We start from the raw sequence: 24,275 nt of genomic DNA, 5'->3' as shown, positions 1-24,275 counted from the left end.
CCACTGGCTCCTTGGTGCCAGTCCTACCTGGAATTCTGTCTTCCCCTCCTTATTCTGAGTATGAGGTATCTGCTAGGGCCCAGCACAGGTAAGGCCAGGACTGGGCACCTAGCACAGAGACCCTCTTTCAGCCAAGAAAGAGGCTCTATCTGGCGGAGGCAGCTCTCTCCATTCTATCCTAGGGCCCCTCCATTCACGCACTTAACTAGGTGACTACTGTGTGCCAAGCACTGCTTTAGGGGCTGAGGAGATGTCTGTAAGCAAATACAGACAGAGTCTCTGCTTTCTGGCTCCACTTCCATTCTTGAGGCAGCAGTGGCATTGATACAGGGGCTCGAGGCATATGACAGAAACTGGGGCAGGAAACCAGACTTGGCACATACACAGTGGTGGAACCTACGAGCCTAGATGAGATAGCTGAAGAGAGCATGTATAGGGTGAGAAGCAAAGGGACTTGGGATGGAACCTGAGGAAGCCCAACATCTCAAGTTGGGCAGAGGAAGAGAGGCTGGAGAGGATGTGGTCACGGGGAGATGGCTCCTGGGGCATCAGGTGGAGAGAGGAGAGGGGGTCCAAGAGGAAGGAATAGTCACCCATCAAATGAGTCCAGTGAAGGAGAGGGAGGCCAGGTTAAACGCCAGAGTGCTGTTGAGTAGGGAGCATGGAAGATGATCTGTCATGGGCACCAGAGCACAGAGGAGGCAGTGACAGCAAGGAGGAAAGTGACATTTATTGATCACTTACTACATGGCAAGTCCTCCGCCTGGCCTCCTATGGTCCAAGCAGGACCCTGTGGGGCCTTCTAGGGTCAGACCCCTCTCTAATATCCTCTGCTGTAGTTCCTCTCCAGAGTACCCAGATAATAGTATCTCATGTATATTTCCTGAAGTTTTCAGATGCTAAAAACCATCACCAAAGGGAAGAAATTAACTACTTGATGAACACGTGGTCCCCAGACCTTCTGGCACCTAGGGGTTGATAGTGTTGACCGCCCTGTTACCTCCAGATCAACCAGGCAGAGGATTGTGCACGAGCTGATCATGTACCTTGAGACCCTGCTCCCTTACATGGCCTTTAAGTATGCTTTGCTGAAACCCTTCAGGGAGTTCGGGGTTTTCTTGGGCATGAACCACCCCATCCTCCTTGCTCGGCCCTGCAATAAAACTTTCTCTGCTCCAAAGGTCTACGTTTCGGTTTGTTCAGCCTCATGGTGCGTCGGGCACATGAACATGCATTCAGTAACACCTATATGCCTCAATCAATTCAGTCAACCATTTTCCTAGATGCAGGAGCTTCATGATAAGCAAAGGCAGGTAAGGCCCCTGCCTTCGTGGATGGATCTCATAGTCTCTGAGGGGAAGGGAGGGCACGGGGTACAGGAGCCAGACGTGAATCAAAGACTCAGACAAATAAATGGGAAACCACAGCTGGGATGAGGGCGATGCAGGGGAGGCATAAGGTGCAAAGTGAGAACCTCTAATCCTGGGCTCTGATCTGCAGGGAGGTCAGATGGACTTCTCCAAAGAGCAGATGGGTCCACTGAGATCTGAAGGACAAATAGAAATAAATCAGGTGAACAGAGGAGGAGAGGCTGGACAGTGGGCAGAAGGGGCTAGATAAGGCTTCACACTATCATAAGGGGTTTTGTCTTAACCGTAGAAGCATGGGAAGGCCACAGAAGGGCTCTGAGCAGGGAAAAGGCATGATCAAAGTTGTGATTTAGAAAGGCACTGTGAGAAGAAAGGGCAAGGGATGTTTTGGGCTCAGCATTTAGGAAACTGTTTGGCCGAGTCTAGTAAAAGATGGTGATACCTTGTCTTAGAGTAGAGACAAAGGAGACAAACAAATGGATGGATTTTAAAACATGTTTAGGTATTGTTTACAGCAACAAAAGTTTACATACAACTGGTGCTCATAAAGAACGGACTGGGAATTCGAAATTCGCACCTCTTGTGGAGTGATGCGTTAGCTATCTTGATTGTGGTGGTGGTTTCATAGATGTATACATCTATCAAAATTAATCAAATTGTACATCTGAACTATGTGTTGTTTACTATACAGGAATTACACCACAATACAGTTGAAAGAAAGAAAGAAAGAAAGAAAGAAAGAAAGAAAGAAAGAAAGAAAGAAAGAAAGAAAGAAAGAAAGAAAGAAAGGAAGGAAGGAAGGAAGGAAGGAAGGAAGGAAGGAAGGAAGGAAGGAAGGAAGGAAGGAAGAAAGAAAGGAAGGAAGGAAGGAAGGAAGGAAGGAAGAACAGACCTGTAAAATAAACAATGAAATCCACCCAGGAGAACCATATGGGCAAACAGAGTGAACAAGGTTTCTAAGTATTGAAGAAAAAGACTGATAAGATACATTAAGTGAAAATGCCAGGTACAGAACAAAGTGTAGACCATGGTGTATTTGTGGAAGAAAGGGAGAAATAAGAATACACATTATATTCATCTTTCCATAAAGATGCCTGGGAAGGCTACCACCCCCCCCCCCCAAATAATAAAAATGGCTCACCTGCGTGGGTCTGAAGGTGGGGGGCTTAAGGTTGATGGAGGTGGGGTGAGACTCCTCATGCCATCCCTTCTGTTATTTTAATTTTTGAATGTACGACCTATCTAGGAATAATTTTACAAGCCAAAGTGACTTGGGAAGTAAAATGATCAGTGTTGGCTAGGGGGATGGTAATGTGGGAGAGGTTGACAGTGACTCCCAGGCTGAGGTCTGTGCACTTGATGTAAGGGGTGCCCTGGGCTATGGATGAGAAGGGCCTGGAGAAAACAGCAGGTCTGGAGAGGAAGATGGTGTGATCATTTTGGGACAGGCTGAGTGTGAAGTACCTTTCAGGAGTGGGATAAGAAGAGAGAGCCAGGGCAGTATCTGGAGAAGGAAGTAGGGTCAAGAAAGGTGGTTTGTTTGTTTCACTGAAAGAGACCCAAGCCATTTCAAGGCAAGTGGGAAAGAAGAAGGAAGAGCGTGGATGTCCCAAAGGGGGAAGGGGTCACCAGTGGGGACAGATTTTCCAGGGGAGGCAGAATGACAGGAGATCCAGAGTACAAACAGCAGTTTCGTCTTCATCAAAGAAAGCTCCTCTATTTTAATCAGAGGTGAGTAGCCAGGGTGGGAAGACTCAGGAGCCCATCCAACTTCAGCTTTTGGCCGAAATCATTCCCTCGCAGTGGGCCACCAGGTCCTGATATCAACTGAGTCCTTTCCACACCCTAGATCTGCACTTGCTACTTCCCAAACAACTGGCCTTCATGGCAGTCCTGGGTGCCATGTTATTATTATGAGTACCATTAAAAATTTTTTTATTGAAGTGTTGTTGATTTACAATGTTAGTTTCAGGTGTACAGCAAAGTGGTTCAGTTATACATGTACATACATACATATTTTCTTTTCAGATTCTTTTCCATTATATGTTATTACAAGAAACTGAAGATAGTTCCCTGTGCTATACAGTAGGTCCTTGTTGTTTATCTATTTTATATATAGTAATGTGTGTCTGTTAATCCCCAACCCCTAATTTATCCCTCCCCTCCCTTTCCCCTTTGATAACCATAGCTTATTTTCTATGTCCATGAGTCTGTTTTTGGTTTGTAAATAGAATTCATATCATTTCTTAAAAGATTCCACATATAAACGACATGATATGATATTTGTGCTTCTTTCTCTGACTTACTTCACTTAGTATAATATTCTCTAGGTCTATCCATGTTGCAACAAATGGCATTATTTCATTCTTTTTATGGCTGAGTAATATTCCACACATATATAATATATACATATACACCACATTCTTTTTATTCATCTGTTGATGGACATTTAGGTTGCTTCCATGTCTTGGCTATTGTAAATAGTGTTGCTATGAACATTGGGGTACATGTATTTTTTTGAATTATAGTTTTCTCTGGATATATGTCCAGAAGTGCTGGATCATATGGTGAGTCTATTTTTAGTTTTTTAAGGCACCTCCATGCTGTGCTCCATAGTGGCTGCACCAATTTACATTCCCTTCAACAGTGTAGGAGGGTTCCTTTTTCTCCACACCCTCTCCAGCATTTGTTATTTGTAGACTTTTTAATGATGGCCATTCTAAGTGGTGTGAGATGATACTTCATTGCAGTTTTGATTTGTATTTCTCTAATAATTAGCGATATTAAGCATCTTTTCATGTGCCTCTTGGCTATCTGGATGAATCCCATTTTAGAGCTGAGCAAAAAGTGAGGCTTAGGAAGGCTCCTGATCACACAGCTAGTAGGTGGCAGAACCAAACTCAAGCCACAGCCCCTGACTCCCAGACCAGTGGAGCCAAGGAGAGGCGCTGGTGGAGAGGCATTGAAGAGACAGGATTAGTGAAGCAACCAGGCCCAGTGGCTCAGAAGACACCTGTGTGTTCGGAAGATCCCTCTAGAGCGGTGGTTCTCACCCAGGGGACGATCTGGCCCCTCAGAGGACACATGGCAATGTTTGGAGACATTCTGGTTGTCACAACTTGGGATGGGAGGTTGCCACCGGCAGCTGAAGAGTAGAGGCCCCAGAAGCAGCTGCTAAACGTCCTTTAGGGCAAAAGACAGGCTTGGCAACAAGGGAGTACAGGGCCCAATGTGCCATAGGGCTGTGGTACAGAGCCCCATTTCAGAAATTCCGAGGCAAGAGACTTGTCAGCATCTCCCCCACCCACCTGCCCCAAATGCAAGTATCTTCATTGTCTCTGATGACTTTTCACTTCTGTGATTTGTGCACATTGTAAAACATTCCAACAATGCCCAAGTGTTTAAAGTATTAGGTAAAAGCCGGACCTCCTCCCTCTGTCCTAACTCCCTAGAGATAATTGTTGTTACTGTAACTTTAAGCGCACAGGTTGAATTCCTCCAGCTGAAAACAACATATTTTTCTTCCTTAAGCCTCCCTCTGACCTATTTCTCCTCTGCTTCTTGGGTGAACAACTTCCCGAAGATCCTACAACTTTGACAGTCATTTTCAGAGAATTAAAAAGAAATCCTCCTCCAATTACTCTCAGGAATTAACATATCCAGTCCAGTGTCACAGATGAAACCCCAAATTTAACTAAAAGTTGAAGTTGTTTCCTCCTCCATCTCTGGGCCTGTCAGGCCCAGAAGCAAGGCTGCCATAGGCAACAGCGGGGTGCTGTCTTGTCCCTTCCTGCAGGTTGCAGAATAAGCCCCTGTAAGGAAGTGCCACCATTTCTTTTTATTTTATTTTATTTTTTATTTTTCAAAAATTTTTTTGAAGTAGAGTTGATTTACAGTGTTGTGTTAGTTTCTGGTGTACAGCCTAACAATTCATATATATAATTCATATATATATATTTATTTTCAGATTCATTTCCATTATAGGTTATTATAAGATACTGAGGGGAAGGGTAGAGCTTAGTGGTAGAGCTCATGCTTAGCATGCACGAGGTCGTGGGTTCAACCCCTAGTACCTCCATTAAATAAATAAACCTAATTATCCCCTTTGAAAAAGACATTGAATACAGTTCCCTGTGCTATACAGTAGGACTTGTTGCTTACCTATTCTGTATATAGTCGTTCACATCATTTCTCTAACCCGTTCCCTATTGATGGGCATTGAGGTTGTTTCAAGGTTTTTACTCTTCGAAACAATCTTATGACATTCTTGTACATACGTCTCTTGGTGCACACTTGTGAAGTTATGTCTTTAGGATAAATTTCTGGAAGTCAACGTGCCAAGGTATGCATGCATATTTAAAACAGTGAAACATTTCCAGATTATTCTCCACAGCAATTATATTAGCCTATCAGTTTCTATTCCCTCTAGTAGAGTATGAGAGGGCCTGTTAAGGATCTGGGGTCTGTATTTCTCTCCCACTCTCCTCTCTCTCATATAATAAACAGTGCTCAGCACATGGGAATCAGGCTAGGCTGCTATTACTGAATGAATGGGTGTTGAGAGAGTTAGCTGGGCATACTGGAGCCCATGAGGAAGGTGCAAACTCTTTCTCTCAACCTTCTTCCTCCCTCTTGGGTCCCTTCACAATCACCTCTTCCTCCTCACCCTCCCTCACCCCTCACACTTCGATAGACTCTAGGTCCTGAATTGCTCTCGCATCTGTCATGTCCTCTGTGTCCACGACTGATGCTGGAATTCAGGCCTCACCATCTCTTGCCTGGAAGGGTTCCTTAATGATCTCCCCTGTCTCCAGTTTTGACAACCCTGCTCCATTCTTTTTTTTAAAATTATTTTACTTTGTATTTATTTTGGGGGGTTTTTTGTTTGTTTTTTGGGGGGTGGGAGTTACTTAGGCTTATTTATCTATTTATTTTTAGAGGCGGTACAGGGGATTGAACCCAGGATCTCGTGCATGCTAAGCATGTGTTCTACCACTGAGCTATACCCTCCCCCTGCATCCATTCTTGACACTCCAGAGTGAAGGTCCTAAAATGCCATCTGGTCCGCCCCCTCTCCAACCTCCTCCAGAGGCTGGCTATGGCCCTCTGTGGTCCATCTTCTCCCTACTCCTATCTCATTTCCTGGGGGTCTTTGCCTTTTTTGTGACAGTCTAGTCACACAATGCTGTCCACCTGCTTCAAGCACAGTGGGCTTTGGCTCTTTGCCCATTCAGTTTTCTCTGCCTGGACCCTCCTTCTCATCTTTTCCTGTCAGTGGGGAGGAAGTGGCTATTTGTTGGTTTGTGGCTCTGCAGTATCCATTCCTCTCTTGTCCTTAGACTTTTGTTTGATTTAGGTGTATTGTCTCTACCTCATTTGGGCTAAGGTTGGTGAAACAGTAAATTAATGGGTCTGCCTCCTGCCATGTAAGCCAAAGGCACATAGCCTTCCTGTCCCCAGTCCAGTCTAAACAGGGGCAGGCCCGGGACTAAGCTTGGTCATTGGGCACTCTCTTTGGACTTCCAATCTGGAGCAAGGAGTATAAGATAGAGGAAACAGCTTCCATCCATTTCAGTGGCAGCATCCTGATCAAACCATTCCTGCTTCCCACACCTTCCCATCCCATCCCCTAATGCTGCCTTTGCTTATGTCTATTTCCAAATCTGGTTCTCTAGCCTTTCCCTTGATGCTGTAAGTTCTCTATAGCCTACCCTCCTCAATCCCACAAACTCCCTTTCCTTTTCAGTTACTCAGAGATGGTTTCTGGTGCTCACTACAAAAAAATTCTGATAGAAAGCCCAGATCAAATGTCCCTTCCTCTGTGACGCCTTCCCTGGTCCTGCATACTTTTCTGTATGTTCCCATAGCATCATGGGCAAAGTGAAGCTCACACTAGGGTAGGAACTCATTTGGTCCCATCCTTCTGAACTCAGGGCTTTAGCTCAATGCCCAGTCCAGAGTCAAATATTTAAGGACTAAACTAATGGACTGGTAGCACTGCCTTTCCCCCATCTAGTGGCCTCAGTGTCTTGGACAGACTTTTATCATGCCACAAAGATGATGCCTCCCTTGTGAGGCTTGCTGGGAATAAAATGGGCTGATTTCTGTTTGGGACCTTCCTGTCTGTGCCGTGGAAGATGGGAAGGAAGGAGAAAGGGAAACAGACAGGAGCTGGGTGCGGGGAGGTGGCTATTGGAGCAGCTCAGGTGGAAGATGATGGCGAGTGGATTAAGATGGTTGCAGTGCAAAGGGAGAGTGGGAGAGGCTGACTGGCGAAGTTGTGAACTGAGCATTAGAAGTGGATATGAAACTCGATTGTTGCTGGTAATTCTCCAAGCACAAGCTGGCCATTTGAGATGGCTTCCCTTGGAAGGATGTGGCAGAGGGAACCTGGGTGGCAGGGGGGGGTGGATCATGAGGGGAGGGCGTTTCATTGGCTCCAGCATCCCCCTCCCACCAGCAGCCGCAACCGCGCAGGCTGCCTGGCCTGTTTTCTAAAGAGCATCCCCAGGCAGCAGGGGAGAGAGGAGAAGGGGGGCCGGCTCGCACATTGCTTAGCAGAGGTGGGCTGAGGAGTCCTCCCGTGCCCCTCCTTCCAGCCACTACAGGCTGCCAGGTACCTTGTGGGTGAGGAAAGCTTTTCATAACCTGTGTGCCTGGATGGTCTTGCATTCATTTTTGGTCATTTAACTAATACTCACTGAGCCTGGAGCACGCAATGCTGAGCAAAGCCCACCATGGACCCTGCTCTCAAGAAGCTCCCGAGCTGGCGGGGGAGAAGATGTGTAATCAGGCAATTAGGAACCAGTGTGAGCGGGAGGTAAGCACTGGTTGCTATGGGAACACGAGGAGAGGCCACAGCTGCTGCTCTTCTCCGAAGAGTGGTGGCAGGCGGAAAAGGAGGCGTGAAGCAGGCAGACCTGCTTGCCAGGCCCAACTCTACACGGCCCAGCTGCCCAGTCCAGGACAAAATCTGTCACCTCTCTGCCCCTCCATCACCTCACCTAAGAAAATGAGAGGGCGGAGTGTGCTACAACGGCCTCATGAGACCCTGTAGGCCTGTGCCTGGTCCCCAGTAGGTCTACAATACGAGGTGGCTGCTGGGAAATGGTTTTCAAGAAATATTTGTTGGTGGAGTTTTCAAGGCGACTAGATACAGGAGGTTGAGCTGTGAACAAGATAAACAAGGCCTCTGCCCTCGCAGAGTTCATAGTAATTTGGGAGGAGAGACGGCTCTGAAAAAGAAAAATCATGGCACAAATAATTACTTTTGTGATGCTACGAGGGTGGTTCAGAGTAGGAGCTGGCCTACGATAGGGGGCCAGGAAGAAAGGCTTTCTGGAAGTGTTGACATTTCAGCAGAAGTCAGAAGGAAGAGTTAGCTAAGAGGTAGGAAACTGCATTCTGAGTGTGGTGAATAGCAAGTGTGAAAAAGTGAGGGAGCAGCAGGGAATCTGGTATGTTCCAGGCAAGGAAAGGGGGTCAGTGGAACCTGGGGTGGGGTGCCACAACAGAGGCGGAAAGAGAGGAGGCTGGAAACATAGGGAGGGCACCAATGAAGCCAGGCCTCTAGGCCCTGGTGAGGAGTTTGCATTGAATCCTCAGATGACTCCAAAGTCCCAACGTTACTCTTTGACTCCCACAGCTGACCAACTGGCCTGTCAGTGCCTGAGGCAGAGCTTAGGCTCAAGGGGCTGGCCTCAGAGCTGACTGGTAAAAGATTCTGGAATATGAAAGCTGGCAGAGCCCTTGGGGAGCATGTAGGCCCAAACTCTCATCGCATAGATGGGAGAACAGGCCCAGTGAGGCTGAAGACTTATTCAGGGTCACACAGCAAACAGAGTTATCAGGCCTGGACCTAGAGCTCAATTTAAGAGGCCAGCCAGGTCCTCATGCCTCTTTGGAGGCCTGAAGGTGGCTTTATTTTTCAGAGGTGCCATTTTCTCTCCCTCTCAGTGCAACCAGCGGTGTTTACAGCCCTTTCTTACCTTCTTGCACTTCTCCCAGTGTTCTTTTCCAAAAGGGACATTTTCCATAACCTCAGCTCCGCGTTTACTTCTCCTTCTACTATGAATGGGGCAGCCAGGGGCCAGGATCCCAGGCAGGGCCCAAAGGAGCTCTTCCTGTGCCAGCCATTGTTGTGTCTTCCAGGCTAATTCTGGCTCCTGCCCTTGCCACTCTTCTGATCATGTTCTGTGGGCAAAGCTCTCCCCGCTGACATGGTCATAGCACTTCCCTGCCCAGGCAGGCACCACCACACACACGCAGGCAGAGTTGCCATGGGTTTCAGCCATTATCTAATACAATCTCTCCATTGCTGAGATGGGAACAGTGAGACCTGGGGAGGGGAAGTTCTGAGTTCTTGCCTGAACTAACTCGCATTCTGGCCTTTTGACTCTGCCCAGCTCTTCCTCTTCCCCTCCCCCACTGCAGCCATCTCCCAGCATCCTCAGCTGCTTCCTTCTCTCCCTGTGGATGGAAGCACAGAGGCACCAAGGGTTGAGGGGAAACCTTATGGAAAGAGAGTGGCCCAGCACTGCCTGAGTCGAGGCTGTAGGGTCAGGGTGAGGGGAACCTGGTCTCTGACTCTCTAGCTTAGCCAGAATCCCACTCCAGCCAGCCCTCTCTACTCCCTCCCTGCAGCACGGGGCCAGGAGCCCAGCTGTGGATCCAGGAAGCGGCTCTAGGCCTCCACCAGGAAACTCCCTACCTGGTTGGCCTTCCATTTAGTCAGGAATCAAGGCCACCACATCCCTCTCATCTTCTGCCTGGAAGTAGCTGGCTTTGGAGTTCAGTGGTCCTGGTTCCACCTCTAGCCAAGTAGCCTCAGACAAATCCCTTACAAGCCTCAGCTTCCCCATCTGTACATAGGAATTCCTACCTCACCAACTTGCTCTGAAGATCCAATGAGAGTGTAAGGTACCTGGCATGCCATAGGTAACTGACAAATGTTAGTCCCTTCCCCACACTCTGGGCTTGCCCCTCCAGCCTCACCCCCAGCAAGCTCTGCCTGATTCCTGCCAGGTATCCTTGGAGTAAGGCTGGGACCAGATCTTGGCAAGAGCCTCCTGGCTCTGGGGAGAAGAGAAGGGAGCTGTGTCCCACAGTAGACAGTTCTAATCCCTGAAACTCATCAGGAGGCATGCAATGGGAAGCCAAGCCAAGGGAAAAGATGAAGGGCGGGGGGATCTGAGGGAGAGGAGGAGGCAGGTGGCTTCAGGGCCTGTGGGAAGTCAGGATAGTGGGGAGAAGGCCAGGCGGCCTGGGGGCCCAGCCGCTGGTCCAGGCAGTGGCAGATGGCTGGGAGAGACAAAGGAGGAGGCCTCAGGGCTGCAGGCGGCTTGGATGTCTCTCTCGATGGCAACTCCTCTAGCTCAACCAGGAGCACATTGGGAACCACCCAGGCTCTAGCAGGCAACTCAGTCCAACCCTAGCCAGCTCCAGACACCTGGCCCTCCTCACATCCCTGCTCTGTCCCCACTATCTATACAGGCCCAGATTTCACTGCCCTCATTCTCTGCCTACACAAACCAAACCCCTGATCCCATCTCCCTGCAGGTTCCCTTTTGATCCCTCATTCCCTGCAACCCAGAGTCCCCCCCAGACATATCTGACTTGGATTTTACCAATCATTCTTCACTAAGAATCTCCCTCTGTCTCCAAAGTCATTGGCATTAGTTGTCACAAAGAGGCCTTAATTTTGGGTTCCAAGCTCTGGACAAATATGGCTGAAATATACCCAGTAGCTTACCTGGCCCACTTGCAGCCAAGAGCACCCCTCAGAGAGATGGCGTCAGTGATGTCTGGGGCCAGGATTGGCCCTCAGTCTCCAATTAGGGTGAGGACTGGGTCTGCGGCCTGGATCAGAGCTGAATCTGTAGCTGGGATCAAGGCTGATTTTGTGAGCAGAGTTTATACGTTTCTTTTGGTTGTAAGCCACAAAACTCAACTCTGGCTAACTTGGGCCAAAAGTAAAACTGTATTTCAAAGATACCGGGCTGATTTTCAGAATTGATTGATGTGAATATGAGTCAGCTCCAATCTTCCCAGTCTCTGGGTGTGTCTTTGTGTTGTAAATCCACAGGAGAAAAGTCCAGTTGGCCCAGCATGGGTCAGGAATCTCTGCTCCAGGATCAGTCAAGTTAGCTGCAGTGCAGGGGACACATTGCTGGTAGAAATAGGAAGGGGAATAGCAGTCTGGTATCATCCACTGAAATTGAAAAGATATGCATCATTTGACCTAGCAATCCTACTTTTGGGAGTCTATGATTCCATGTAAATGAAAGCCCTGGTACCTAAGGACCTATATGTATGAAGACATGTATTGCAGCATTGATCATAGAATGAAAAAAAAAGCTTGGAAATCATAATTACCTATGAATAGTCTAATGGATGAATAGATTACAGTATATCCACATCATGAAATACTGGGCAGCCATTGAAGATTAGTAATTAGAGTCATACCAGTTGATTTCAGGGAGTGTTATTAAGAACAGCAAGAAGTGGTGAAGTGTATATATGATCTCATTTTAATAAAAAAGGACAAATAAAAACCTACACATGTATTGCACATGTGTATATATATGTGCATATATACATACATATTCATAATCTGTGTATGATTATACAAGTATGAAAAAATGAAATAATGAGTACTAGGTTATTAATATAGGTTATGGGAAGCAGTGATACAGGCAGAGAAGGGAGATAAGGAAAACTAGAAAGAGGAAAAGACTATAATTTTTAAAAACCTGCACATAAGATTTCTTTTATGGGCATATCTAAAATCACCTAGATATTTGTGTATAATTAAAGATACTATCTTAAAATATCTTGAAGAAGAGATGAGTAAAAATATACCAGAAAAAATCTTGTCAAAAGAAAATCGGATAGCAGAATTACTGACCAGATTGACTTTAAGCTGAAAAATTGTGCTCTAAACTGGAAAATGAGACATTATAAACTGACTATAACTCAATTTAAAAAAAACACCAAAAGTATTATTAGAGACAAGGAGAATCATTTCTTAGTGATCAAGCAAACAATTTTCTGAGAAGACAGAGCAATCCTTAACCTACATGCCCTGTATGTGTTTTTAAAACATATATAAATTCTATTATACTGTGCATATCCTATGACATCTTGCTTTTTGCATTCAATATTGTTTATCAGATGTATCCATTGTGATACACATAGACAGATTCTGCATCTTAGCTGCTCGAAAGTAAGTATGCCTCCATAACAATTATTCATTTCTCTTTTGATAAATTTAGGTTCTTTGTATTCTTTTACTACTAAAAACAATGCTGCAATGAGTATAATTGCACATACTCCATTTCAATCATGTGCAAATATATCTGTAAGTGAATTCTTGGAAATAGACTTTCTGGGTCAAAAAGCATATGCAGGGAGAGGGTATAGCTCAGTGGTAGAGTGTGTGCTTGGCATGCACGAGGTCCTGGGTTCAATCCCCAGTACTTCCATTTTAAAAAAGTACATGTGTTAGTAATTTTTATAGATATTGCCAACTTGCCAACCAAGAGGCTCTACCAATTTACCTATCTCCACCCCAGCAATGTTTGAGGGTGCCTGAGGCTCCGTGCCCTCCACTACACAGTATATTACCAAGTTTTTCATATTGATTAGTCTCACAGGTGAAACAGTATCTCATTTTATAAGTGAACATCTTCTCATGTGTTTCAGTGGAATTTGTATTTCCTTTCCAATGAAATGACTATTTGTATCCTTTGCTAGTTTTAAAATTGGTTCGTTGGTCATTTATGGATTTATAGGAGCTCTTCATATATTTGGGAAATGAGCCCTTCATGGAATTAGCAGAAAATATTTCCCCTAGGTTTTCATTTATTTTTAATTTCCTTACAATTGTGTATTTATATACATTTTTTGCCTGCCAGAAGATTTTATTTTTATGTAGTTGAACCTTTTCTGTTTTGCTTTCATACATTTTGTCAACTTATAGAGGTCTTCTCTACTTGTAGATTGCAAAAAAAATTCCCACATAGTTTATTTTAAGTACTTTTATAATTTCATGTTTACATTTAAAGAAAACAACAGCTACAAGAAGATATTTGCAACTGTTCAAATATAACTGACATCTGGTATCCAGAACATATAAAGAATTCCTAGAAATAAATAACAAGAAAAACAACCCCAATAGAAAAACGGACAAAATATATGAACAAACAATTAAGAGAAGAAATCTAAATGGCCAACAAATGCTAAAGAATGCTTAACTTCTCTAGCAATTTAGGAAAAAGCAAAGTCAAAAACAATGTTCCATACTCATCAGATTGACAACAACTTTAAAGTCTGAATGTATCAAGAATGGTGGGGTGTGGGGAAACACTTAAGTGAATAAACTGCATGTGAGACTATAAACTGGTACAACCTCTTCTGCCCCAATGACCCCCACCTCCTGGAATTTCTACCCTTATGTAGTCCCCTCTCTTTGAGTGTGGGCTGGACCTAGTAATTCACTTTTAATAAATAAAATACAGTAAAAGTGTTTGGATGTCACTTCTGAGATAGGTCTTGAAGAAATGTTAAAAGTTCTTCAGAAAAAAGAAAGAAAAATTATATCAGTCAGAAATTTGGATCTATATTTAAAAAAGGGAAAAGTTTGTATTCTATGTCTATGAGTCTGTTTCTGTTTTGTATTTATGTTCTTTTTTTTTTAGATTCCACATATAAGTGATTTCATATGGTATTTTTCTTTCTCTTTCTGGCTTAACTTCACTTAGAATGACATTCTCCAGGGACATCCATGTTGCTGCAAATGGCATTATGTTGTCATTTTTATGGCTGAATAGTATTCCATTGTATAAATATACCACAGCTTCTTTATCCAGTCATCTGTCGTTGGACATTTAGGCTGTTTCCATGTCTTGACTGTAGGTCACAGTGAAAAAAAAATATGGCAATGAATATATGTATATTCATGTATGACTGAAAAATTGTGTTCTGCACTGGAATTTGACACAAGAGTGTAAAATGACTATAACTCAATAAAAAAGTTTTTAAAAAAGGAAAAATTTTTTGAGAGGGAATAAATGAAGGTATTAATAAAATCTTTCAGTTTTGTTATTTAACTGATCTAACAGCAGTTTTATCAAAAAATAATAGCAACAAAGTATTGGATGATTATAGTTTATGGATAAGGGAAACGAATGATAGCAATGTGATAAAGGACAGGAGAGAGGAACTGGGAATATTCTGTTATAGGGTACCTGCATTACCCATGAAGTATTATAGCGTCATTTGAAGGTGGGCTCAGATTTGTTGTAAATGTATATTCCAAACTCTAGGGCAACCACTGAAAAATGTAAACGTAAGAAATATGGTTGAAATTCTAAGAGAAGAGAGAAAATAGAGTCCTACAAAAGACTCAACTAAAATCAGAGAAGACAAAAAATGAATGGAAGGCCCCACAAAAAAGAGAGAAAAAAAGACCAAGGGCAATGAATAGGAAACAGTTACAAATATGGTAGATATTAATCCAAATATAAGCGATCACTTTAAATGTGAATGGTCTAACTATGCTAATTAAAAGGCAGAGACTATCAGAATGGATTTAAAAAAAACACTCTCAGATACATATTACTATATATAAATAGATAGACAACAAGGACCTACTGTATAGCCCAGGGAACTATATTTAATTTCTTGTAATAACATCTAATGGAAAAGTATCTGAAAAGAAAATATATGTGTATGTATATATATAACTGAATCACTTTGCTGTACACCTGAAACTAACATTGTAAATCAACTATACTTCAATAAAAAATTTTAAAAAATCCAATTACATATTTTCTACAAGAAACCTATTTTAAATACAAAGACACAGATAGATTAAAAGTAAATGAATAGAGAAATACATACATGCTAGCAGTAATAAAAAGAAGGCTGGAATAGCTATTTTAATTCCAGACAAATCAGATTTCAGGACAAGGAAAATTATCAGGGATAAATACGGACATCACATAATGATAAAAGGGGTCAATTCTGCAAGAAGATATAACAATCCTTAATGTGTATGCACTGACAACAGAGCATCACAATACATGAGGCTAAAACTTGTAGGACCACAAGGAAAAACAGATGAATCCACTATTATATTTGAAGACTTCGGCACCCCTCTATCAGTAATTGACAGAGTCAGCAGGCAGAAAATCAGTAAGGACATAGTTGAACTGAACAGCACCATCAATCACCTGGATCTAACTGACATTTATAGACTACTTCATCCAACAACAGCAGAATACACATTCTTCTCAAGTTCACATGGAACATTCACCAAGACAGACCACATCCTGGGCAATAAAACACACCTTAACAAATTTAAAAGACTGGACATCATACAAAATGTGTTCTCAGACTACAGCGGAATTAAATTAGAAATCAACATACAGAGAGAAAGCTAGAAAATCTCAAAATATTTGGAGATTAAACAACACACTTCTAAATAAAACATGGATTCAGAAGAAGTCTCAGGAGAAATTGTAAAAAATATTTTGAAATAAATGAAAATGAAACTAGAATTTACGAAAATTTCTGGAATGCATTAAAACCTGTGCTTAGAGGGAAACTTGTAATGTTGAATGCATATATCAGAAAAGAAGAAAGATTTAAAATCAATAATATAAGCTTCCACCATAGGAAACTAGAAAAAGAGCACATTACATCCAAAGTAAGCAGAAGAAAAGAAATAATAGAAGAGCAGAAATAAAGAAATTGAAAACAGAGTAATAGAGAATATCAATGAAACCAAAAGCTGATTCTTGGAAAAGATCTATAAGATTGGTAAGTCTATAGGCAGGCTGACCAAGAAAAAAGGAGAGTAGACAAAATCACTAATATCAGAAATGAAAGAGGAACCATTACTACTGATCCCATGGATATTAAAAGGATAATAAATACATTATAAACAATTCTTTGCCTACAAATGTGATAACTTAGATGGACAAATTCTATGGCTTATTTTTAATAAATAGGATATGGCAAAAGTATTGGGATGTCACTTCTGAGTTTAAGTCATTCAAGGACTATGTCTTCCATCTTAGGAGCTCTCTGGCTCTTTCTCTCTCACCAGCTGCCTATGATCGGCTCACATGACAGGGAATTGAAGCCAGATAGCAACTACATGAGTGAGCTTGGCAGTGGATCTTCTGAGGCCTTCTAACAGCCATGTAAAAGAGCTTGGATGTGGACCTCGCACTCCAACTTTGCCTGCAAATGAGACTGCAAGCCCCAGATACAGCTTGAGTGTAACTTCACGAGAGATTCTGAACCAGAGGCACCCAGGCTAAGCCATATATAGATTCCTGACCTGTGAAACTGATATAATAAATGTCTGTTGTTTTAAGCTGCTAAGTTTTGAGGCAATTTGTTACACAGCAATAGTTAACCGCTACATACCCTTTGGCCCAGCAATTCCACTTTAAAGTACATACATACACTAGAGCATTTTTTTCCCAATCCTTTTCACATCAGAGCATATGTTAAAAATGCTAATACATGTACCAGCTCACTGGGATGAATGAACAGACTGTCTGTTCTTAGCCAGAAGGAACAGCCCCCAGGGCAGCAGCTGAATAAAGCCAGGCCCATCTTTCTAGAGGGCTAGGGGAATCAATACATCAGAACCCCCATTACTCAGTTGGGAAGCTCTGCCCCAGAGAAACTCTTCAGTATGGGCACAAGGAGCCATGATCTAGGATATTCATTAAATACTCACTTATAATTGCACAAAACAGAAACAAACAAGTCCATTAGCAGGGAAGGAGATTAAAGGCATTGGATAATTCTTGCGGTAGAAGTCCATAGAATGATGATACATTATAGTAATATCATACTGGAACATTGATACAATCATATTCAGCAGATAAAGTGTGTGATCTAGATCTAAATGTATCAAATACTAAATTTCCAAAAAATAATATTAAATACAAATTTAAGTTGCATATATTTATTATACCAGTCACATAATTTAAAATATACAAAACAATAATGTATATGGGTTACAGATATATACATGCATAGAAAAAGAAAAACGAACATGCACAAGAAGGAAACTTTTAAATGGTGCTTTTCTGGGGGGAAAGATGAATAGGATAAAGTGAGAGCTTCCACTGTAATACCCTATTTCAAAAACTGAAGGATCTGAGGATCTGAAGAAAATAAAATTTGCTGTCTGTGTGACAGGTACCTGCAAATGTACATTTTATATTCTGTACTTTTCTGTATGCTTAAAATATTTTAAATGAAAAATACACTATTTCTTGAGTACAAGGATCATATACATTAGATGAAGCTTATGAATTGGATTGTTCAATTTATCTATATCCTTTTATTTTGCAGTCTATTTGCTCTACCTATACAACAAGTATGGTTAAGTCTCCCACTGTAATTCAGACTTTCTGATCTCTCCTTATATTTCTAGCAATATTTACCTCATATATTTTGAAATTACATTGTTTGACATATAAATTTTACCGACTATATCTTCTCCATGAATGAAACAACCTGATTTGTTTTCTTTAATGCTTTTTACTTTGAGTTCTTGATTTTTCTGACATTAACATTGCTACAAGTCTCTTTCCTTCCTCGTTTCCTTCTTTCTTTCTTTCTTTCCGAAATTCTTTCCTTTCCCTCTGTCTGTCCCTCCTCCCCTCCCTTCTTTTTTCTTTCCTTCCTTTCTGCTGGTATTTAACTGGCATATATTTTTTCATTCTTATTTCTGATTTAGGCGACACTCATAGAAACAGCATATAACTGGATTTCTAAAAAGTAAATGCTCAAAATGAGTTTACTTTTTTATTTTTTACGAGAGATCTTAACCTGTAATACATACTGATATATTTGGATTTATTCCTGCTCCTTTTTTTTTCCCTCAGCATACTTTCTTGTTGCGTCCCACTCCATCTCTGCCTTTTGTTAGACTGAGTTTTTCTCTTTGTTCTACGTATTATCTCTTTAATGGTTTGACAGTTATACATGGGATTTTTTTCTGCTGTTACTCCTAAAATTTCTTGTTCTTCTATTATGCATTTAATTTCCAGTAAGAACAAAGCTTTGCTATTGTTGTGTACATAGTAATTCTTTACATTCGATGTAAATATTAGAGATACATTGTAAAATACAATTTTTGAAAAAAGAGTTCAGAGTTCAGTAAAATTGTGTAAGTCCAAAAGGCAGAGCTGTAATATTCTGAAAGTGCAATGCAATTATCAGAATGCGAACCCATGTTGTGCTTCATGATTGATCATTTCTTTTGGATAGAGAAGCTTGATTTTGTGATTAACAGCAAGAAATCCTACTGTAAACAGTTTGATTGACTTCAGCCGTCAGGTTAAAAAAATTTAAGCTTACTGCAACCCAAAATACTTCCAGTGCAAACCGTAACGTATACCATAGGATATGTTATATTAACATAATTACTTTCACATCGGAATGAATCAGAATTTGCAGATTTCATTTTATTTAAAAACGACAACAACAACAGCCCAAAACCTAGAACAGGAGGGACTATGGCTAAATGTTTCACATTTGCTAAAGCTGGCTGTTGGTTACATTTTTCGCTGTCCTTTTCTGTATCCTTGACGATTTCATCATTTCAAACGAAATAATGCTTTCGGGCCCACCCTGATTTGTCGAGAGCAGCTACCGCCCCCGCCACATCAAGGGGGCGGGCCGCCACCGACGCCACAATCACTTCCGCCGCCGCAGTCGCCGCCCGCCCCGCTGCTGTCTGGAGGGGGAGGAGCTGGAGACCCGGGAGCAGCGGCTCTGGCGGTCCTGGCGGTCGGAGGTCCGAGAGCTCTGCTCTTCCCGAGAGCGTGCGGGTGTCCTGACTGGGTGAGTGAAAGGCTGTTTATTTCCTCGATCCCTCCAGACGTGGCGGTGGGGCGAGTGGTTGGCCACCGGGGCGAGGAGGTGGCCGGGGGTTGGGGCTCTAGTGAATAGATTCTCAGGCTCGCCCCTCGGGAAGGGGTGGGGCAGACGCGGGACCTGACCGCAGAGCGAGGCCTGTGTCCTCCATCGGCCTGATTTAGGGCACGACCCCCACTCGAGTGGCTTGAATCGCTATTAGAGAGGGGAGTGGTGGTCGCGGTCCTCTCCCACCTCCCTCTGCCTCTCCTCCCCTCTCCTCCTTCCACCGTCCTCGGCCCCTCCGCGGAGCGATCCCTGCCCTTTCTTTCCCCATTTTGCGATTGTTTTGATGAATGCTAGATGATTAAGATTTTCAGGTAAATATATTGTTTCCAGGAAAAGAATTGTCACAAAAACAAATCATTCCCAAGGAAAAACTATACCCCCCACACGCCCTTTTCTTCGCCCCCCTTCCCCTGCCACATCGGTTTGGATCTACCATTTGAGCCAGTAACGTTTCTCATTGTGACACTGCGGCCCCTTCCCATCCCCGTGTCTCGCGTACACGCGTGGGGACACACACACGCACACACACACACACACACGCACGCACGCATGCACAGAAACCTTCCATTGCGGCTCCCTTACCGTCCCCCCCATACTCAAGGTTTCTACGTGTCCCCTCCCCCGCGCATGTGCCCCACATACGCGCACACATCCTCACCCCCTGTCACACTCTCCAGTGCCTTCCCCTGAGAGACAGAGACAGACAGGCAGACACACACACACACACACACACACACACACACACTCGGCCTCATACCCTCCAGTGCTTTTCCCTGACTCTCACTGCCTGCCTCATACACATCTCCAGAAGCGTCCCCTTCTTCCCTCTGCCTTTACGTCCTCCGGTGAGCACACACACACAGCATGACACACACATACACACACCCTCTGGGCTGCCTTACCCCCTGCCTGCCACATACACAAATAAGGATATCCTTGGATTGCTGGCTCTTCTTTCCTGCGCCACTTAGGTGCATACACACCCAGACACAGTCTTTCACATGCCCTTCTCACATGCTCCTTGTCTGCTGTGTATGTGCCTGGACAGCCTCCTTAGCTGGTCCCTGCAGTGCCCACACTCACACTCACATAAATCCTTCCCTGGGCGACACCCCCCTTACTGCTTGCCACATCCATGCATACAGACATTTGTTGATTGCTGGTGCCCACCCACCTGCCTGCCACACACATCCTTCTCTGGTGCCGTCCCCTCATTGATGCATTTGCTCACACTGACATTTCTCCATTGCTGCCTCCCATTTTGATGAACACACACACACAAACTCACAAGCACCCCTGTCCAATGCCACTCTACCCTTCCTGGCCTGCCACAGACACATAAACACAGGCATCCCTCTCCAGAGTTCTAGCTATTACACATAGAACCACACGCACATTCTATTTTCTCACACCTGCACACACCCCTCTCCTTGGCAGCCACCCCGCCCATTCCTGTTGTTTTCACACCCACATCCAGAATGGGTCTCATTCAGTCTGACACTCTCGCCTCTTCCCAGTGCAACTGTCACCCACCCTTTTCCCCTACAAACACAGACATCTCTCCATGGCCTGATAGCTGGTCCCCCTTCCACCTGCCCCACTCCTCCTGACAGACACGTAGGCACTCTAGCACACACAGTGATGGTAATCTATATTTTCCACCCTATCCCAGTTTGCATTTCTCCTGTATGTCTGCAGGGCTCAGGAAAACACAGACACCCCATAAAAAACAGTCTTTCCTCTCCCTATGTTGGCAAAATTCCAGTGCTTCACCCACTTTCCAAGCATCCAGTCACCCCCACCATCTTCTGACAGATTCTCCCCTAAGTCTGGCTTTTCTACAAACCCAGTTTTGTAATCATTTTGCCACCATTAAAAATGTGTTCCAGGTCTACACCTGACAGTCACTGGAATGCTACTCCAGGCCTTAGAAGAAAGTGAAACTAATTTTAAAGTTCCCTTATTCTTTCTGTTACCTGCCTGCTGAAGTGAAAATAAATCTCCCTGCTCCTTTATCCTGAACTGATTTGACTTTCCCATCTCCAAAGCGTGTGCAGGGAGCAGGAGCCTTTCCACTCAAGCCCCAGCTATATTGGAAACCCTCCTAAGTCAGAGGCATGGGTCAGGAATCTAGCAAGCCTATATGGCCCAAGCCAGCAGGAGGGTATCAGTCCAATACAGGCAGGAGGTATGGAAGAAGGCATGCTTATGTCAGTTTCAGGCCATCCACGAGCCAGCAGGAAAGGATTTCCGGCCAGAGAAAGACGACATCTGAAGTCCCAATGCACAGATCAGCCCCCAGTCAAACCACCAAGAGGAGCCGATCACCCTTTTCCACCACTCGTCGTAGTTGGGATGACAGCGAGAGCTCAGGAATCAGCCTGAATGTTGATAATGAGGACTACTCCAGGTACCCGCCCAGAGAGTACAGGGCTTCGGGGAGCAGAAGAGGAATGGCTTATGGACATGTTGACTGTTTCGGGGCAGATGATAGTGAGGAGGAGGGGGCTGGGCCTGTTGAGCGAGTGCCAGTGAGAGGGAAAACTGGCAAGTTTAAAGATGAGAAGCTGTATGACCCAGAGAAGGGGGCGAGGTCTTTGGCTGGGGTGCCCCCACAGTTCTCTAGTTTTAACCGTGATGTGAGAGAGGAGCTGGACAAGTTAGACCCAGCCCCTGCAGCAAGATGCTCTGCTAGCAGAGCTGAGTTCCTTCCGCCAAATAGCATGGCCTCTCAGCCATCTTCTGCTGAAGGCAAGGTGGTTCCAAATGGCAACAGCCTGGAGAGGGAGAGACGGGAGCAGAATGTACCTGCGCGTCCCAGCAGGGCTCCTGTGAGTATTTGTGGTGGTGGGGAAAACACCCCAAAGAGTGCAGAGGAACCGGTGGTGAGGCCCAAAATCAGGAATCTGGCAAGTCCCAGCTGCGTGAAACCCAAAATATTTTTTGATACTGATGATGATGATGATATGCCACATAGTACTTCCAGGTGGAGGGAGACTGCCAACGCTGATGAGGGCCACTCGGATGGCCTGGCAAGAAGAGGCAGAGGCGAGAGTTCAAGTGGCTACGCTGAGCCGAAGTACCCAGAAGACAAGAGGGAAGCCAGGAGTGACCAAGTGAAGCCAGAAAAGGTGCCGAGACGGCGACGAACCATGGCCGACCCCGACTTCTGGACGTACAGCGACGATTACTATAGATACTTCGAAGAAGACTCCGACAGTGACAAAGAGTGGACTGCGGCACTGCGTCGGAAGTATCGAGGTCGGGAGCAACATCTGTCATCCAGTGGCGAGAGTTGGGAGACTCTGCCGGGGAAGGAAGAGCATGAAGCTGAGCAAGGCAGAGGGAATGCCGGTGCCAGTGCCAGCCCCAGTGCTGGTGCCAGTGCTGGCAGCAGTGGCAGCAATGAACTTGAAGAAGTTCGAGGGCCACCTCTCCAGGAAGAGGAACAGGCGTCCCCTGAAGAAGGTGAAGTTCCCTGGCTCCAATACAATGAAAACGAGAGCAGCAGTGAGGGGGATAACGATTCCGGTCAGGAGTTTCTGCAGCCGGGCGTCTTCATGCTGGATGGGAACAACAACCTGGAAGATGACTCCAGTGTTAGTGAAGACCTTGAAGTGGATTGGAGCCTCTTCGATGGGTTCGCAGATGGGTTGGGGGTGGCCGAAGCCATTTCCTACGTGGATCCTCAGTTCCTCACGTACATGGCCCTGGAGGAGCGCCTGGCGCAGGCGATGGAAACAGCACTCGCGCACCTGGAGTCTCTCGCCGTGGACGTGGAGGTGGCCAATCCACCGGCCAGCAAGGAGAGCATCGATGCTCTTCCCGAGATCCTGGTCACCGAAGATCACAGCGCAGTGGGGCAGGAGATGTGCTGTCCTATCTGTTGCAGTGAATATGTGAAGGGGGAGGTGGCCACGGAGTTGCCGTGCCACCACTATTTCCACAAGCCCTGTGTGTCCATCTGGCTTCAGAAGTCAGGCACCTGTCCCGTGTGCCGCTGCATGTTCCCTCCCCCACTTTAAGACCAAGGCTCTTTACTCCTGGTCTGGTGATTTTCCCCATCTGAAATCCACAATACTGCAGGAGCCCTCTCAAAATTAACCATTGAAATGAAACCAGTCGATTAATCTCCACCTGTTGATTCCTTGTGATTATTTCCAATGTGAAAATGGTTGTGTACGATTGCATTAAAAAATCATACTGTCTTTTAGAGGTTAGAAAAGGAAAACTAAACTTTCTAAATGCTACTTGAGATTGCAGTAAAAACCTACATTTTCTAACCTGAACGGTGAAATAAGTTGCATTTGTTTTTTTTTTCTAGTAGAATATGTTGCTGTTGATTGTAACGTCAAGTTTATCTGTTAAATTTGTCCAAGAGGCATCATCATTTCTGTTGCATGTTATGGGTTAATGTTCCTGTAATTGCAGTGCCGTAAAAACTTATTAAAGTTCTTCTTTTGGTTTTACATGGTACAGTGGAATTGTTTGGTTTTGTCAAAAACGGTGGTCCTAAGTGACTTTATAATTGATCTCTTGCATGCAAAATAGTTTTTTTGGTGTTCCCACTAGAAGAAAAACTTTAGTTTCCCTGGAAATGCTGACTCCAACAACAGCCAAAAATTAAAGGTGATTATTTCTAAAAATAGGGATAAAGTGTATGATTGTCAAACTACTTAAAGGGGCAGGTTGAGTAGAGAATACTCTTGTCAGTCTTGAGAAGGAAAGAAATAGTGAGAAAGCATGATGAAAATAATCATAATAGGAATACAGCTAACCTGAGTGTAGGGGTGAAGGAGTTAAAAATCCTCTTGTAGAAGAGAGAAAGTCTCAGAAGGAATTGGTTTAAAAAAAAAGCTGTATGCTAATTGTATACTTTATCACAGTAGCACAAAAGGAATAGAAAAATTTGTCTGCCACACAGTGCTGTGAAAAATAAAAGTACCC

At 44.3% G+C, this 24,275-nt stretch overlaps 1 protein-coding gene and 1 non-coding gene across 5 annotated transcripts; both read left to right on the top strand.

Moving 5' to 3' along the window:
- Positions 1 to 12,778: 12,778 nt before the first annotated feature.
- Positions 12,779 to 12,853, top strand: TRNAA-GGC (transfer RNA alanine (anticodon GGC)). The gene has a single exon. It is a non-coding gene; the product is annotated as a tRNA-Ala (tRNA).
- Positions 12,854 to 19,096: 6,243 nt separating this feature from the next.
- PJA1 (praja ring finger ubiquitin ligase 1) lies at positions 19,097 to 23,797 on the top strand. Of its 4 annotated transcripts, XM_006215229.4 has the most exons (3): positions 19,113 to 19,247; positions 21,218 to 21,738; positions 22,306 to 23,797. In XM_006215229.4, exons 2-3 carry the CDS (start codon positions 21,446 to 21,448, stop codon positions 23,351 to 23,353), a joined length of 1,341 nt encoding a protein of 446 aa, XP_006215291.1. In that variant the 5' UTR covers positions 19,113 to 19,247; positions 21,218 to 21,445; the 3' UTR covers positions 23,354 to 23,797. The 4 variants fall into 4 exon arrangements, with proteins under 4 accessions (XP_006215289.1, XP_006215291.1, XP_015104171.1 ...); XM_006215227.3 differs by having other exon boundaries at positions 19,097 to 19,247; positions 21,218 to 23,797; XM_015248685.3 differs by having other exon boundaries at positions 19,120 to 19,247; positions 21,550 to 23,797.
- Positions 23,798 to 24,275: the final 478 nt, after the last annotated feature.

This window comes from Vicugna pacos, chromosome X, assembly GCF_048564905.1.
Source record: "Vicugna pacos chromosome X, VicPac4, whole genome shotgun sequence".
Lineage (NCBI taxonomy): Eukaryota > Metazoa > Chordata > Mammalia > Artiodactyla > Camelidae > Vicugna > Vicugna pacos.
The sequence above is the reverse complement of the archived record's forward strand: the minus strand, read 5'-3'. Positions and strand labels throughout refer to the sequence as shown.